The sequence below is a fragment of the Squalius cephalus genome (genome assembly GCF_949319135.1).
Source record: "Squalius cephalus genome assembly, chromosome: 20".
NCBI classification, from domain to species: domain Eukaryota; kingdom Metazoa; phylum Chordata; class Actinopteri; order Cypriniformes; family Leuciscidae; genus Squalius; species Squalius cephalus.
In genome coordinates, this window is record NC_137141.1 from 13,523,856 (window position 1) to 13,539,182 (window position 15,327).

At 37.0% G+C, this 15,327-nt stretch overlaps 2 protein-coding genes across 2 annotated transcripts; one reads left to right on the top strand and one right to left on the bottom strand.

The window, feature by feature from the left end:
* Positions 1–194: 194 nt before the first annotated feature.
* fam177a1 (family with sequence similarity 177 member A1) lies at positions 195–1,587 on the bottom strand. The gene is made up of 5 exons (XM_079852711.1): positions 1,460–1,587; positions 975–1,154; positions 826–892; positions 652–749; positions 195–517 (listed from the first exon to the last, which is right to left on the bottom strand). The coding sequence occupies exons 1-5, from the start codon at positions 1,526–1,528 to the stop codon at positions 317–319; spliced, it is 615 nt and encodes a 204-aa protein (XP_079708837.1). The 5' UTR covers positions 1,529–1,587; the 3' UTR covers positions 195–316.
* A 1,809-nt stretch (positions 1,588–3,396) lies between these two features.
* Positions 3,397–15,293, top strand: fbxo33 (F-box protein 33). The gene is made up of 4 exons (XM_079852910.1): positions 3,397–3,931; positions 5,443–5,553; positions 6,811–7,478; positions 10,981–15,293. The coding sequence occupies exons 1-4, from the start codon at positions 3,522–3,524 to the stop codon at positions 11,244–11,246; spliced, it is 1,455 nt and encodes a 484-aa protein (XP_079709036.1). The 5' UTR covers positions 3,397–3,521; the 3' UTR covers positions 11,247–15,293.
* Positions 15,294–15,327: the final 34 nt, after the last annotated feature.

The window sequence follows — 15,327 nt, forward strand, 5'->3', positions numbered from 1 at the left end:
GCATCTTCAGAAATTTTCGATCCATGCAGTTTTTAATGTGTTTAGCAGGCTTATTAGGTGTTTATAATTATTAAAATGTGCAATGAATTGTTGTAGTGACTAAAAGAGGTTTTATGTATGGCTTCATAAAATGATTGTTAAAATAGTTCTGCGTTCAAAGCAGAAACATTGTCAGCTATGCATAAACAACATGTTACCTTCATGTTCAACTTCATGTATGATAAACTTTACTCCCCAAAAAAGGAAACCAGCACACCTTTAGCCTACGGTAAATATGGTAGAACCGTCTAATATTCTCAATCCACTGAGCAATATTTTAGGAGGGAATGGGTGCAGGCACTTTATTTGCATCAGGTGTAGCATGTGATTCCTGCTCCAGTTCAAAGGTCACATTCACAAAAGAAGCAGTTGCTTCTGGTTGCTCAGTCTTTGCCTGCTGGCCCTCCTGATTGTGCTGTTCGTCAAAACGACGTTCTGCCTCCTCAGAGAGATGGTTCTCCTCCTCTTCTTCTTCCTCCTGCGGATTACACGTTATTAGGGTCTCACAAGCTGTTCAAATCCCTCAAGAGTACACGAGTATCTGTACATGCTACTTTTGAGAATATCAGCTGATAAGTGAAGGCTGAAGAATAGTAATACTGGTGCACATACCTCCTTCTTCATCCTGTAGTACTCATCAATTGCATACTGATATTTTGGTGTTGTGATTCCCAGCAATGAGGCCATTCTCTCTCCAAGATAGTCACAAACTGAAATATTTGGGTCAAAATGTTACATTTGAACCATTTTCATAGAACAAAATGTCACTGGAAAGAGATTTGTTACCTGAGATGGTTGAGGTAGCCACTCTCCACATTTGGAACCAGACGTATGGACCCCAGGTCAACTTTGCCTACAATCAGAGATGCAAAGTCATATTTAATATGATAACTAACTGAAACTACATTCATATTTGATGATTTGATGCTACTCACCGGATCCACAGTCCTTAAAGTGTTCTTTTTCTCCAGTTCTTCTTCCTCCTCTTCATCAGTGCTGTACTCCTCCATGGTTTCACCACTTGCAAAGTAAATTGTTCTGCGAGGAATCTTTGGCTGCTTTTTGCTCAAATCTCCAAGTTCCACATTTTCAAAGTCTTTCACCACAGTTGAACTCTAAACCAGCAGATAAAGAACATTACACACTGTTATAGATAGATAGATAGATAGATAGAACAGCACACATAAGATAGATAGATCACATTTACATTATATTATTATATAATATATCGTTATTATTGTAATATAAATAACATTATATATTTAGAGATTACATGATGTCTATCAACATATCAGGTTTCCTCGGTAGACAAAGATGTAACGAACAAGGAAATAGAATGGCATATGTCGACTGTAGTCTATAGCAAAAGAAAGTATGTCATTCCAAGGCAACTGCTTATTATATTTAAAAATGACTTTACCTTCTCTGTGTCCATAGTTTGTCCCAGAGACACGTTAACGTTTGTGAGGTACAGTGACAGTTCAGCCATGTCTTCTTCAGGCTTTTCTTTCTGTTGCTTTCCTCGAGCTCTTCCTTCTAGCGGCGTCAACCAGGAAGTGACGTCACATGTAAACAATTCCATTTATTTAGATTATCAGAATATCATTTATTTTATAAAATACGTCAACGCGCTGACAAATTTACGAAAGGCGTCAAAAATATAAATGAACATATATACAAAGTTATGTTAAAAGATATTTTATTCCCTAACTCCAGCAGTCTGTTGAATGTGAGTTGATGAAGAGATCTGTGTGAATTTTTTGCTTCAAATGGGTTTAGGTTTTGTTTCAGTGTAGTTTAAAGCATTTGAAGTTCTCTCATTTTGTCGTTTTGGTAGTACAACAATTATGAAAAAAAAAAAAAAAAAGAAAAAAAAAAAAAAAAAGATTCTTTATCTAGCTGAGACTCTATAAACCGAAACAAATCTATACTGAATTATTTTGGCTACACTTCATCATCACACTATTAGACTTTAATTTCATGTTTAATTTTAGGCATCATCACATGCCACTGCTTCTTTTCTTCATTCACCCTTTAATTTAATTATGTTTCATCCTTTAATGTGTTAATAATAACACATAAATGATAACCTAAATAATATAACTCAAAGTCAGATTAATTGTGCAAATACGGGGCGTGATTCATCTTTGACTAAGATTATAATTTCGCACAGAACAATTATCAAGATTTATTTCTCTCTCCTCGCCCGGATTAAGTGCAATGGAAAAAGAATGGCTTTCTGTTGTCTGCACTCCCAGTAAAACTTGTCAGTAGCGTTTTTGAAATGACTAATAATAATTGAGAACCACCTATACTCAGACCTTTTTTTCATGTATATTTCTGCCTTTATTTTATTATGCAGTTTGTTACACATTTAATCAGAAGTTTTAAGCCGGTTACTGCTGGAGTCTGTAAAATATATGCTGTTTAAAGAGTAAATATGGACTATTTTAGAATCAGATTATTTTTTATCATTTATTTTGACTGTAACACAATGACAATTTAAATGCGCAAACATGTTGTCTTTGTATCCCATTTTTTTATTTTTCTCACATAGTGTAAATGAGTCTTTGTACATGGAAATAAATGTATTTGTATTATTAGGAAGGGGGTCCCTTGCAGAGGATCATCATATTTACTTAGGGAGATCAAAAGATTTAGTTGTGTTTTTCACTACTAAAGTTATTTTTGGAATCCTAAAATATCTAACCCCAGTTATTAGAACATGTATTTTGTTTACATGTTACATGTAAATTGTTTATTTGACCCTTTCCAGGTCTCCACAAGTTATTTCCTCATGTTATGTGCACATTTGATTCCAATGATAAAAGAGTCTGAGTACATAAGAAAGCAAGCAGAACGTCTTCAATTCGTAAGAACTTTAATTTATTGATGTATAGAAATTTTCTTTTATTTTGCTTTAGTTATTTTTGTTATTCTGTTTTCAGTCTCTTTTTTCTTTTGTGTATTCTGATGACATTGAACATATTGTTAATGCATTTTGTTAATTGTATACAAAGTTGTACATCATAAACATCTCTGTATTTTTTGCAATCATAAAGAAAAGAAAAAAGACTGAAATTACTTCTTGCGCCCTCTTTCGGCCACTCGTTGTATGGCAAAAATAAGGCATTTTCGGAAGAAACCACTGCCTCCACCTAATTGACTAAAAGTGCGACACACGAAATACACATTTAAATGAACATTAGCAGACACAAGTTTAGTCTAATGGTATGTGCGCTTCAATATAATATATTTCCACCACATTTTCGCTCAGTACGCACACATTATCTTCTGACAATTTTCCAGCCGCCCTGTAGGAAAATGAAAGTGGACTGATCCAGTAGTATTGAAAGCAAAGCTCATCGCGCAGTTGTTTGTTTTCACTCAGCGCAGTAAAGCAAAGGAGAGGAGAGGCAAGGCACGGAGTTTGTGTAACGGTTTCGATTTTAATCTTCATTGCATCTCTCAAGCCTTCTGCCATGGCTCTGTGCAGTAGCGTCGGAGCCTTGGCGTTACCCAGCGAGCTCATTGTCCACATATTTTCCTTCCTGTCAGACCGAGACAAGCTCCGGGCCTCGGCCGTGTGCTCTCGCTGGAGGGAGTGTCTCTTCTACCCTGCGCTGTGGACGGAGCTCAAGCTGCGCGTCGGCGGAGGAACCAACGGCGGCGGCTCTGGGTCAGAACAAACCCCGCGTTTAGAGTTCCTCATGCGCAAGTTCGGCTCGTTCGTGCGGGAGCTGCAGCTGGAGTTTGCCCCGGTGGACGGATACTTAAGCCCGCTGCAGCGCGGAATGGAAGCCGTCGAGAGCGACCCGCAGTTCGCGAAAGATGCGATGGTGACATATTTGGATCAGGTGTTGTGTGTTCTCGGCAGTCTGCGTAATAACAGGTAGCTATATGGATTTGTGCTCGCTTTGCATGCATTGACAATACATATCCTTTCTGTTTGCTTTGCTTACATTTGATCAGCAGCCATAAACAAACCCTGCGCATTACGTAACGCTCATGTTTGAAGCATCGCATGGCTGCCTGCTTCGTGCATAACCAAACTGCGAGCACTTCTTATGACAAGCACAACCTACTACTATCTATTTTTGTAGCTATGACTTTTGTATGACTAATAATACTTTATTTACTAGTAGGCAATCCAATAGCGACTCGTATCTTTCTCCGTATCACTAATACGTATTCACTGGATGCTATTCCAATGTTACTGGTAACAAAGTGCTTTTTTTCTTCTTCTTCTTCATTGAGTTCTATGAGGATCTGTGTTTTAGATATCAATCTAAGATATTTTCTCTTTCAACTAGTCTATTTACATTGTTGCTGGTGCTTATTTCTGTTTAACTTCTAATAACGTCTAATAGTATTTATTGCAGCACTAGTACTTTAGTTGATACTAGTACCTATTTTTTTTAGACATTAATATCTATCTCACTTGTTACTAGTGTCTTTTTATCTAGTTATAATTGCTCATTTGTCACATGTAATTAGTTTGAATGACTAATTTATAGTTAAATTAAGCATCTAATAAGAGTAATACGATTAAAAACTAATTGCATTAAAAATGTTACTAGTGATGGATGGAGGGAGGGAGGGATGGATGGATGGAGACTAGTGTCTGTTCACTTGCTATGTAGGTAAGCTATAGTATTAGTACCTAATGATAGTAATTAGTAAAACTGTAATAGAATTAATAGAACAACTGGGATACATTCTAATATAATCCACACATTCTTAATTAAAATATTTGGGATTAGTACAAAGTGAACTTGTATCTAATGAATATTTGCTAGTGAAATTGAAAAACATTCGAAGCACTATTGGATTACTGGGGGGAAAATAAGCACTTGTAACACATAAAATAAATAGTTGGTTCTAAGGAGTAAAACCGCTGGCTAAACTCCCACGAGCCTTACTGCATTGTTAACATTCTAACAGAATCTTACAAAACAACGTTCAAACAACACTGGCTTTGTTTTTCCTGCTCTTCATAGATGTTTCCTGATGCTGATCGTAACCCACAATTCTGTTTATGTACAATAGAAAAGCACTAGAAGGACTCATAGCCCAGAACTTGCCATGTAAACAATAGGCTTTAGTTTGAAATGTGTAAAGAACAGAAAAAAGATCTGATTATAGGTTGTTTGGTGTAGTGGGAGTTTGATTATTGGTTTAAAAATGTATATTCCAAATTACTTGGCTGATTATTTGTATCATGCTTTTATTTATTTATTTATTTATTTTTGGTAGTCATTTACTGTGGTTAATTTTAGTTATATACACTGTTATCATATAGGAATATAATTCAAGTCACATATATTGTATCATGTTTACATTGGCAAGACATAAAACTGAAAATACCTCCTTTTTTTTTCTTTTCTTTTTCTTACCCTCCAGAAACCTCCAGAAGCTGTCTCTCTACGGGGACACATGCATTCTTCAGGATGACGGGATTCTGGACAGCTCTTTTCTCAGCCAGGTCGACCAAGGCGGCAAGAAAATGAAAGAGTATGTTTTAAAGCTTCCTTTCACTCTGATTACATGCCGGCTTTGCAAATAATCTGACCATCTTGTTAGTTGTAGGTACTCAGTCAGTCTTGGGCTGTGTTCAGAATTGAATAGTAGTGTACTGCACAGTGTGTATACTGTACGCTGCCTGCTACTTAAAGGGGTCATGAACAGCATTTCATTAAAAAAAAAAAAAAATGTCTGAGGTACATCAAAAAAAACATCCTAATTTAGAAGTAATGAGCTATTTTCTCTCCTGTTTTTTTGACCCTCTTTTTCACACACACTGTTTTGATGGGCGTGCCGCATTCAGGACTTGGAAGTAAACGCCCACTGCTATGATTGGGTAACAGTATTGCATTTTAAAATAATTTTCATTGTCCCCACCATTTCACGTATGGAATTGTTTTGAAAACTTCCGATGTTGAAAAATATCTCGTTACATACATAGTTGAAACGTGCCAACAATGTGAAACATTTATGTTTATTAATTATGCTTAAATTTTATTTTCCACATGCAGCAAGACTTAAAGTATTGAGTTACAGTTGACCGGATACCTTAGTGTTTTCAATGAATTTACAATTGTTTGTTGTCGTTCTTATAAGCTATTGTTCATCTATTTCGATAAAGTGAAAAAATGAAAAAAGTGACAAATAAACATTGTCATTTGCAGTGTCGTGTTTTAAATAAAATGAAATGTGTTGTAATGTCTTACTGATGACAAAAAACATGTCGCTCACTGAAGCTTTTATTGTATGTACAAGAGGCAATGATGTAGAAGTAGGCGTTGATCTTCTGCAGAGGCGGTCTTTCGTCGCAATATTACTTAATAATGTGACAAAATCCAGAACGAATTGTTTGAGCAGCTTGGTTTCAATAAAAGCTGTTTTTGGACTAATGAGGAAGTTTTGAGTTCTGAAACTTACATGATATTTTTATGCTACAGTGACCTCTTACATGTCAAAATATCAAGGAAAATTTGATTTCTCAATTCATGACCTTTTTAAAATAGCATGAATGGAAATGTTTAAAAAAAAAGTGTATCCTTAATATTTTAGGTTTTTTTTCCAGGATTTTTTGCTGAATAAAAAGTTCGAAAGAACAGCATTTGTTTGAAATGTGTTTTTTCTGATCAATTTAATGCATCATTACTGAATCTTTTTTTTTTTTTTTTTTAACTTCTGAATGGTAGTGAATGTTTTTGTCCAATTGTGCTGCCTTTGCATTTTTAACCATATATAAATAAATTGTTCTAGGATCCAGCAGCTCTTTGAAGAGATCCTGTCCAACAGCAGGCAGATGAAGTGGTTGTCATCTGCGTTCATGCTCTGTGTGGTGACCCCCTGCTCTCTGGCCTCTCTCTCCAACGCCAGCACCAGCTCCCTCGAGCACCTCAGTCTGATCGACAACCAGCTGCCCAGCCTGATTTCCACAGTGGAACTGGAAAGGCTCGCTCACCTGCGGTCTCTGTCGCTAGACTTCTGCGACTTCACCTCGGACATGTGCCGCCTCCTGGCCTGCGGTGACCGAGCGCCCCTCCACCGCCTCTCTCTCTTGCTCAACGGCGCTGCTTTGGATGTCAAGCCTTTGGATGGCACTGCCGCCGAGGAGGACTGGAAAGCCCTGGTCCGTCACAGCACGAACCTGCGCGTCTACGTCATGGCGATGGATGTGTGCAGCCAGGACCTTCTGCGTGTGCTGAAGCCCAGCGTGCCCCTGGAGCGGATCCACCTGGACAGCTACAGCACTCTGGTGACGGATGGGGTCGTGGAGCTCATCTCGCAGCAGTACCACAGAACCCTCAGCCACTTCATCTTGATGAGAGACGACGCCGGATTCCCAGACCTCAGCGTCAACCGCAATGAGGACCCACTGGTTCTCCTCGCCTGGCGCTGTGTGCATCTCGCTGTCTTGATCATCCATGGTAAGTGGACATTTGAAACTTTTTCACTTGCCTTTGACAATCCACTGATTCCTGAGATAAGGGACAAAATCTCCCATAATACCTTTTCATATATATATATATATATATATATATATATATATATATATATATATATATATATATATATATATATATATATATATATATATATAAATTTTTTTTTTTTTTTTTTTTTTTCATCATTATATAAATCTAAAATAAAAAAATAATATATCTATTTGGGAAATCATGTGTTAATAAATTTTTTTTTAATATATATATATATATATATATATATATATATATATATATATATATATATATATATATATATATATATATATATAAATATAAATATAAATATATATATATATCAGTGTTTCCTTTAGGATTTTTTTTAGCAGTGGGGGCAGGTCTGTCCGAACAACCGCGCGATTCTCCGACATGCACTTTAACAATCACTGCTGATAGACGGCTTTCGTACAGCCCGGGCTTTATGGTAACTTGTTTTATTAGGAGCACTTGTGTTTTTTTTCCTTTAACGGCACAATATTACTGTGCCACATTGTGTGACAAAAGTTTACCTTATGAACATTAAATATTTTCAGTTTTAGAAAAACAATTACACTGGCTGTCATAAATAAATTGCATAAAAAAAAAAAAAAAACCTAAATTCATACATTTCGTGCCTCACTAGCGATTCTTGCTTTAAGTGTGAATGTCCGCACACAAACATTGTTGGCCCTGCAGGGTTTTACCTGGGTCAAAAATGGTCTTCGGTGGCCAACACTTAAAAAAAAAAAAAAAAAAAGCTGTGATTTTACCTCTGGATTTCATAGCTTTGTAAGATAAAATCCTTCTTTTATAGATTATTTTGGTATATAATCATATCAATATAAAAAAGCAGGGAGAAAAAGTAGCATTAAAAAGTTTATTTTAACTAATAGTCTTATTTTCTACCATCTACAATTGAATAGGCTACCATTCAGTTGTAAATGCTGTAGTTTATTAAGGCTAAATCTTGCTAACCATATAGGCTGTACTAAAGGGGGTAAGCACACCTTACGTTCTTATTTGTTCTGTAAATGATTTTTTTGAAACACTTTACAATATGGTTTGATTTAACATTAGTTTATTACTAACATGAACCATGAGCAATACATGTTACTGAATGTATTCATCTTTATTATTCTTAATAAAAATACAGCTGTTTATTGTTTGTTCATGTTAGTTCACAGTGCATTAACTAAATGTTAACAAATACAACTTTTGATTTCAATAATGTAGGCTATTAAATGTTGAAATGAACATTAGCAAAGATTAATACATTCTGTAGAAGTGCAGTTTATTAAAAGTTAATGTTAACTAATGTAGTTATAACTAGAGTTTAATAAATGGAACCTTATTGTAAAGTGTTACCGATCTGTTATACACCGATTCAGACGTCTCGTGAGTTCAGTGTTGGAAAGATCAGTCGTTTAACCATTCATTAAAACGTGGAACCTTGCTTCGCAAAGAGAGTGCTCGCGCGCACGCGACCAGAGGGCGCGCGCTCTCGCTCTCGCTCTCTCGTTCTTTTAAACATGCGCCCAGCTGTCACAAGCGCAGCAGTTTATCTACATTACACACCGGTCAAATAAGACTTTGGCGGGACGAAAAAACCGCTTTGGCGGCTGCCAAAAAAAAATCTTCGATCGGGTCAGTCGCACAAGTGCGCCTAAATATCTTTTCATGATCGCACACAGACATATTTAGGCGCAAATGCGAGTGAAATGGTCGCACTGTAGAGCCCTAACGTTACCGTGGCGGCAAAAATTTTGCCGTGGCGGGCCGCCATTAACTAATCAACATAGAGGAAACACTGTATATATATATATATATATATATATATATAAATATAAATATAAATATAAATATAAATATAAATATATATATATATATATATATATATATAAATAATTTTTTAAAACCTTTCCAAAGCATTAACAAAAAGCCCAATACAGTGTCAAAATTGGACATTCCATCCAAATCTTAAGTAATAAAACTACAATAATAAAAATCATAATTATAATATTATAATAATAATAATGTAAAATAATAAATAGAATTTAACATACATTTACACATTTACAAATGAATATCATTAAATATCAAGAAAATGACATCAAATATATTTATGCACCATGTATCCTAATCTGTTACATTCACAGTCTGTATTATGACTTGTTGTAAAATTAGACATGACAGGTGATTTATTTTATATCTAATCTGTTTATCTAAAATTCTTTTTTATTATGTCCTTTTTTATATTTATTTTTGTTTATTTATATATTTATGTTATAAATAAAATAAAAAAATATTTTATTATGTCCCCCCCCCCCCATTTTCAATAATATGTCAGCTTCATAACATCAATGTTTTTAGATGATTTCACCCCTCTTAAATGGGTGACATTAGTAGCTAACAATAGCAGTAAAACAAAATGGCTCCTGGATTTAAAATGTGCTATGCAACACTGTTAGCCATCAACTATGTCAGATTTTCTGTTTGAATGTGGTTACAGTTCAATATATGCAGCTAAAAATAATTTTCGATTCTAGAAATCATGTTCAATGAATTCATTCATTAATCTAAATACTAGATTTGCAGTGGGAATACACATTGTTTTTGAATCTTCACTGAAAATAAGGATTTTTGCTGCTTGTTCAAATTATTTAATTATTAAAATGAGCTAAAGCGACACAATTGCTATACATTTTGTTCTAACTTAATTTCATTGCGTTCAATCAACTTAAATATATTTAAAATTGAAGTTTGCTTAATCCACTTGTGTTGGGATTACATGAATTATTTTTGTTGCATTAACTACAATTGTGTTGAGGATTTTTAGTTCCCAGCATGCTTTGCATATGGCTGAATCAGCAGAGTAAATGTTGGAATTAAGTGTTATTTTATGTGTTTTTGAGTGAAGGGAAAGACCTGTTAAAGTTTGATGTTATGTTTGACATTTAAAAGAGTTTCTGTTATGTTGAAGTTTTTATGGTTCCATTGTGCTGAAGAATAGAGCTCATGGTTAGTTGTAATGGCTGCATGTACAAAGACTATGATGCATGATGAGCAAAAGCTCTGCTAATACCTGTGCGGTAACAAGTATCTTTCTACTTGTTCTGTGCTAGTTGCAGACAGTCTTTTAATTGTACAACATAACTTAATGTCAAATATAAACGGTTCTTTTCCATTTACTCAAAATCACAGACTTGAATATAATGGAATCTACTCAATGTTTTTAGTTATTTCAAATATATTAAGTTCAACTAAAAATATATGCTTAAAATTAAGATATTTAAATTATGTAACCACTTAAATTTTTAGTAAATTAAAAAAGCCTTTTTTTTTTTTTAAACAGATAAATCAAATAATTCCTTGGTATGTCACTTTTGGATCCTGTAGTTTTTCCTGTAGTTTTCCATTTTTCCGTGCACAAGTAATTGTTGCTTCGCAGGCTACACCGTGTGGTCCCACAACCTCGTGGCCATCTCTCGCCTGCGTGGGTCCAACCTCAAAGTCCTGGAGGTGTCCGAAGAGAGCATTGACTTTGACCCGGACCAGTCGGTGTACATCGAGGGAGATCCCGTCCACAATCTAGTCAAGGAGGTGTCCCTGGGCCTGGGCCGCGTCTGGCATCCCTCCATGGACAACAGCGTGGTCCTGAACGAGCCCACTCAGCACTTCCACCGCGAGATGCAGAGTTTCAGCGCGGGCATGTAGACTCGCCAAACGCCCTCTCTAACCCTGTGCTTGGTGATCTTTCACTAAATGGGCCCTTCTCATTTTACATATTGTTTTATTTCTTTCATTGCTTTTTGATTTGTTTTTGTTTTTTCTTGTAGTGTGAATTTAATCCTTTATATGTGCTGTGTTTAATCAGTATTAGCTCTATATTTATATCTATATCTATATATCCTGCTTATTACTAGGAAAGTATAGTTGGGTATTGGTTTAGTAGCTAATTGAGTGAATGATAGAGATGGACTTTTATACAGCTAGCTTAAAAGTTGTACAGTGAGCTGTTCATTCTCTCGCTTTGTCTGTTTGTTGGTTTCCCCTTAGAAAGTGTGGAGTTACCTCAAACTATCAGTTGATCCTTCTTGGCTTCTGCAATGACGAAATCCCATGTTCACGTTGACCTTTTTATAGGGAGATTAGTCTTCCAGCCAAGGGACACGGCTGATCCACAATTACGAACCTTCCTCTTTGTTCATCGCTATGTAATTGTTATTCAGAAATGAGGATTGGTGGAAACGACGTGTTCGGGACGCAGATCCCGCTGGTTTTTCTCAACCTGGAAGTAGACGCACCTCTGCTGGTGAAACCAATCGTAGAGGTTTTCAGTCTGGTGTATGACACCTGCATGCTGACCGCCCTGCAGCACAATATCTGGGCCCAGCCATAGGTGTTTTGTTCTTTTTTTCTTTTTTTTTTTCCTTTTTTTTTTTTCTTATGTGTGTTTTTGTTGTAAGTCCTTCCCGTCTGTCTCAGGTAGGCAAGAATTATATGACAAGGAAGATGAAGATGATGGTTATGATATTTTGGTAAGAGTGATAACAATCAGTTGATAATTGTTCTTCTCGAGTCACAGTTGCCTTGAACTCCCCCTTTCTTCTTCATAATCAATGTGTTTTTGGCCTAGGACTCGGTCTGTTCAGCGTTATCGTCGCCGTAATTCCCCAACCGAAGTGCAAAATCCTCATTGGATCGTTATCGAGGGCGAAAACACGCTCCGAACGGATTGAATCCAGGCCGTGGTATTTCATCTGTAAAACATTAGATGGCGGGAGACAGACGTTTGCTTGTTCCATATCTCAGGATTCCTGCACTTGCGGTACTTTTCCAGAAAGCTTTTGTTGAAGCTTCGTTCAAATGGTTGGTGTGCTCGATGGGCAAGATTTTGTAGTGTTTTTTTGGAGGAAAGAGAGCTCTTCCAAAAGAAAGTGCTTTAGAAGTTGCTGGTTTTTATTTTTTCTACCTGTTTAATTTCCCTAGTTTAGCATTTGAAGGTCTGTGTGTTTTTTGCTTTTACATATATTGTCTATTCGCTCCTTTATTTTAAAATCAGTCGAGGTAGATCGTGGTTGCTTGCATAGCTGAAATAAGTGAATGTCAAACTAAAGCCTTCTTGAAAGCGGCAGCGTTTTTGCTCTGCAGAATCCCCCTCTTTCCTGAGCATATCTTTATTTTCTCGTGCTCTAATAACGAAGCGAATCGTCGAAGAGTGGAGTACTTTTTAAAACCGTTAAGTTGCCTCGCTAACTGTTACTCTGTCAGGCCTCAGAACTTCCTGTTATTTGGCGGTATCGACTACCCGAAGCCAAACCAGGTTTGAAATGGAAAGCCATCGCCCCAATCTTCCTGGAAGATCCGCACTTATGACAAAAACGAACAGCCAAAGCAAACCTTCGCAGCGTGAAAACGATCTTTATATGCAAGCTTATCAAGTGAGCGGTGACCTAGATCTTGTCAGGATTTGTAATATGTGGTCCAAAAAAGATTTGAAGCAGTTAACCAATGAGGTCGAACAATCTTGGCACACGAAGGCCTGTTCGTAGGGTTGATGTAAAGAGATCCAGCTTGACTAATTGTTGACAAGTTTACAACCTATTGTGGTACCCATGTCAACATTGGTGAAAACGGCAGCTTTCCGTGGTTGGTGGCACAGAACGCAAAAAGGGTCGTGTGAAAAGTCATTTGTGGATTAAAATCTGTTCAATACGCTCCCTTTTTGAACAAACCACGGATTAAAAATGTTGTTTTCAGGTGCGTTGACATAGGTGCCAAACATTCTGTAATGATTATGTTGGAATGCTCTTAAACGCATGCTAGTAGTGGGATTCTGTGTTTTTTTTTTTTTTTTTTTTAGTTTATTTCGAAAAGTTCTTCTTAGTACAGCACCAAAAAACGATTTCAATAAGTGTGAGCTTGTTTGTTGTACATCGATTTTGCCGAAGGACTTTAGTTGGCGGAGAAAGACTGCGTATGACACGTTACAAACTGCTAAAGCATTCATACCGTGCCTAAAACCCAGAATAGCTTTCATTTCAAACCCATGTCATTCGTACGTCCCTGGTCGACCAAGTCTACGAACCTTTACAAAGACATAGCATATTTAAAACCGCCAGTGTTTTCTTGTTTGCGTCTCGTTTTGCAATCTTTCTGTCTGCGTGCGTGTGTGTGTGTGCGTGCAAATGTGTCGTGTAAGCGTTCAAAAAGTGCATACATCAGAGAAGGAGGTGTGTGTTCAGTACAAAAACGTACCACTTCCTCAGCAGTGAACAGGAAACAGCCATTCTCAGGGTTACTGTTAGACGTGTGGAGGAAACAAACAAGAGTCCAATAGCTCAGGCCTCTCACCATGAAAGTTTCCATTTAATGAAGAATCTTCTCAACAAAGTCACTGGATTTAACTTCTGTCAGCGCATCATCTGCGCCAGCTGCCAAAGATAACGGTGATACGACTCTTTTTTTCGAAGTGCCCACATGCTGGCAGAGGGCAGGGCCAATGGCTGATGGGCCGAGATGTACTACTACTATCGTATTATGACAACTACTATTAGATAAATGTACTAACGGAGGGAGGGGAGGTTGGACTTGGGCGGTGGTCCACAGCTGTGCTGTGGCTTTGGTCAACATACGTTAGATCTCTCTTAACATGCACCTGTTTCACTGTGAAGAGTGAATGTAATTTAACTATTGAAAATCAAGGTTGGTTCTATCAGACCTATAAGCTGCTATGAGACGTGTTAGGAACATTCCACTGGGGAGTTGAAAACAAACTAAAATGGCCAAATGTCTGCATGAAATGATTATTTTTTTATTCTTTTCTGTTTTGTTTTGGGCTGGGGCGGGATCCTGGAATCAGCGTTCGACTGGTCCTACGATGAAATTCTTGAGCCATTTGAGAGCGCACGTAGGTTTTTATTCACGATCGATTCGACCAGTCGGTTGTTACAACTCAGTTGGATCCCAGTGTTTTTTTTGTTTGCGTTTTTACTTTCAGAAACGTTATATGCATTTCACAATCTCGTAGTAAAGAGAAAGAGGGCTGCTATGACCCCATCTGAGACGGTCAGTGTTTTACAGCTTTTTCCGACAGCTACCTTACCGATTATGAACCTCACGCCAGCCTTTGGTAAATCAAACCGTTACCATGTTTCCACTGCAGGTCAGATCTCGAGCTCGACGCGGGCCTCTCTTTCTCTCTCTGGTTGGCTTGCGTTAAAGGCGAAGTCAAAAACTATGCAAACGGAATGCATACGATCCAATGGCTCTTAACTTAGTTTTTCTTTCTTTTGTGCTTTTCTTTTTCTCCTTCTGTCACTCAAATGGAAATAACCTAACTTGCAATGATACTTGGCCTTATTATTGTTATTATTATTGTTTTAAGATCTTGATTCTTCGGAAGCCAACTCCGTTTCAAGGGCGACCGTGGGTTACAGACATGGTCTCTATGAGACTGGCCAGAAGGCCCCAGTTATAAGTGGTACGAATGTTGTGCATTTGTATAAAATCAGGACAGTTTGCAATAAAGAAGTGGCCATCATGGGGCACCAGCAGTGATAAGACCAGACTGCTACCTTATAAACTTAATGGGGAGTTAAAAAAAGATAACATAAATCTGCATATGCGTATATATACCAACGTATATACTTTTATGCAACACATGTCCGGGTTCTATTTATGAACATTGAAAAAAAAAAAGGTTTATAAGCGTTGTTGTTTTGCAAAAATGGTTTTACCATCTTAAATGTTTAATATTTGGGCAGGTGTGTTCTGTCTACTATTTGTCTCCGGT

Excerpts from the sequence above, each read along its gene's own strand:
- fam177a1 (XM_079852711.1), bottom strand. The coding sequence starts at position 1,528 with ATGGCTGAACTGTCACTGTACCTCACAAACGTTAACGTGTCTCTGGGA. Across the intron at positions 750-825 it reads GGCTACCTCAACCATCTCAG|TTTGTGACTATCTTGGAGAG; the intron begins GTAACAAATCTC and ends CAAATATTTCAG. Across the intron at positions 518-651 it reads ACTACAGGATGAAGAAGGAG|GAGGAAGAAGAAGAGGAGGA; the intron begins GTATGTGCACCA and ends TGTAATCCGCAG.
- fbxo33 (XM_079852910.1), top strand. The coding sequence starts at position 3,522 with ATGGCTCTGTGCAGTAGCGTCGGAGCCTTGGCGTTACCCAGCGAGCTC. Across the intron at positions 5,554-6,810 it reads GGCGGCAAGAAAATGAAAGA|GATCCAGCAGCTCTTTGAAG; the intron begins GTATGTTTTAAA and ends AAATTGTTCTAG. Across the intron at positions 7,479-10,980 it reads CGCTGTCTTGATCATCCATG|GCTACACCGTGTGGTCCCAC; the intron begins GTAAGTGGACAT and ends GTTGCTTCGCAG.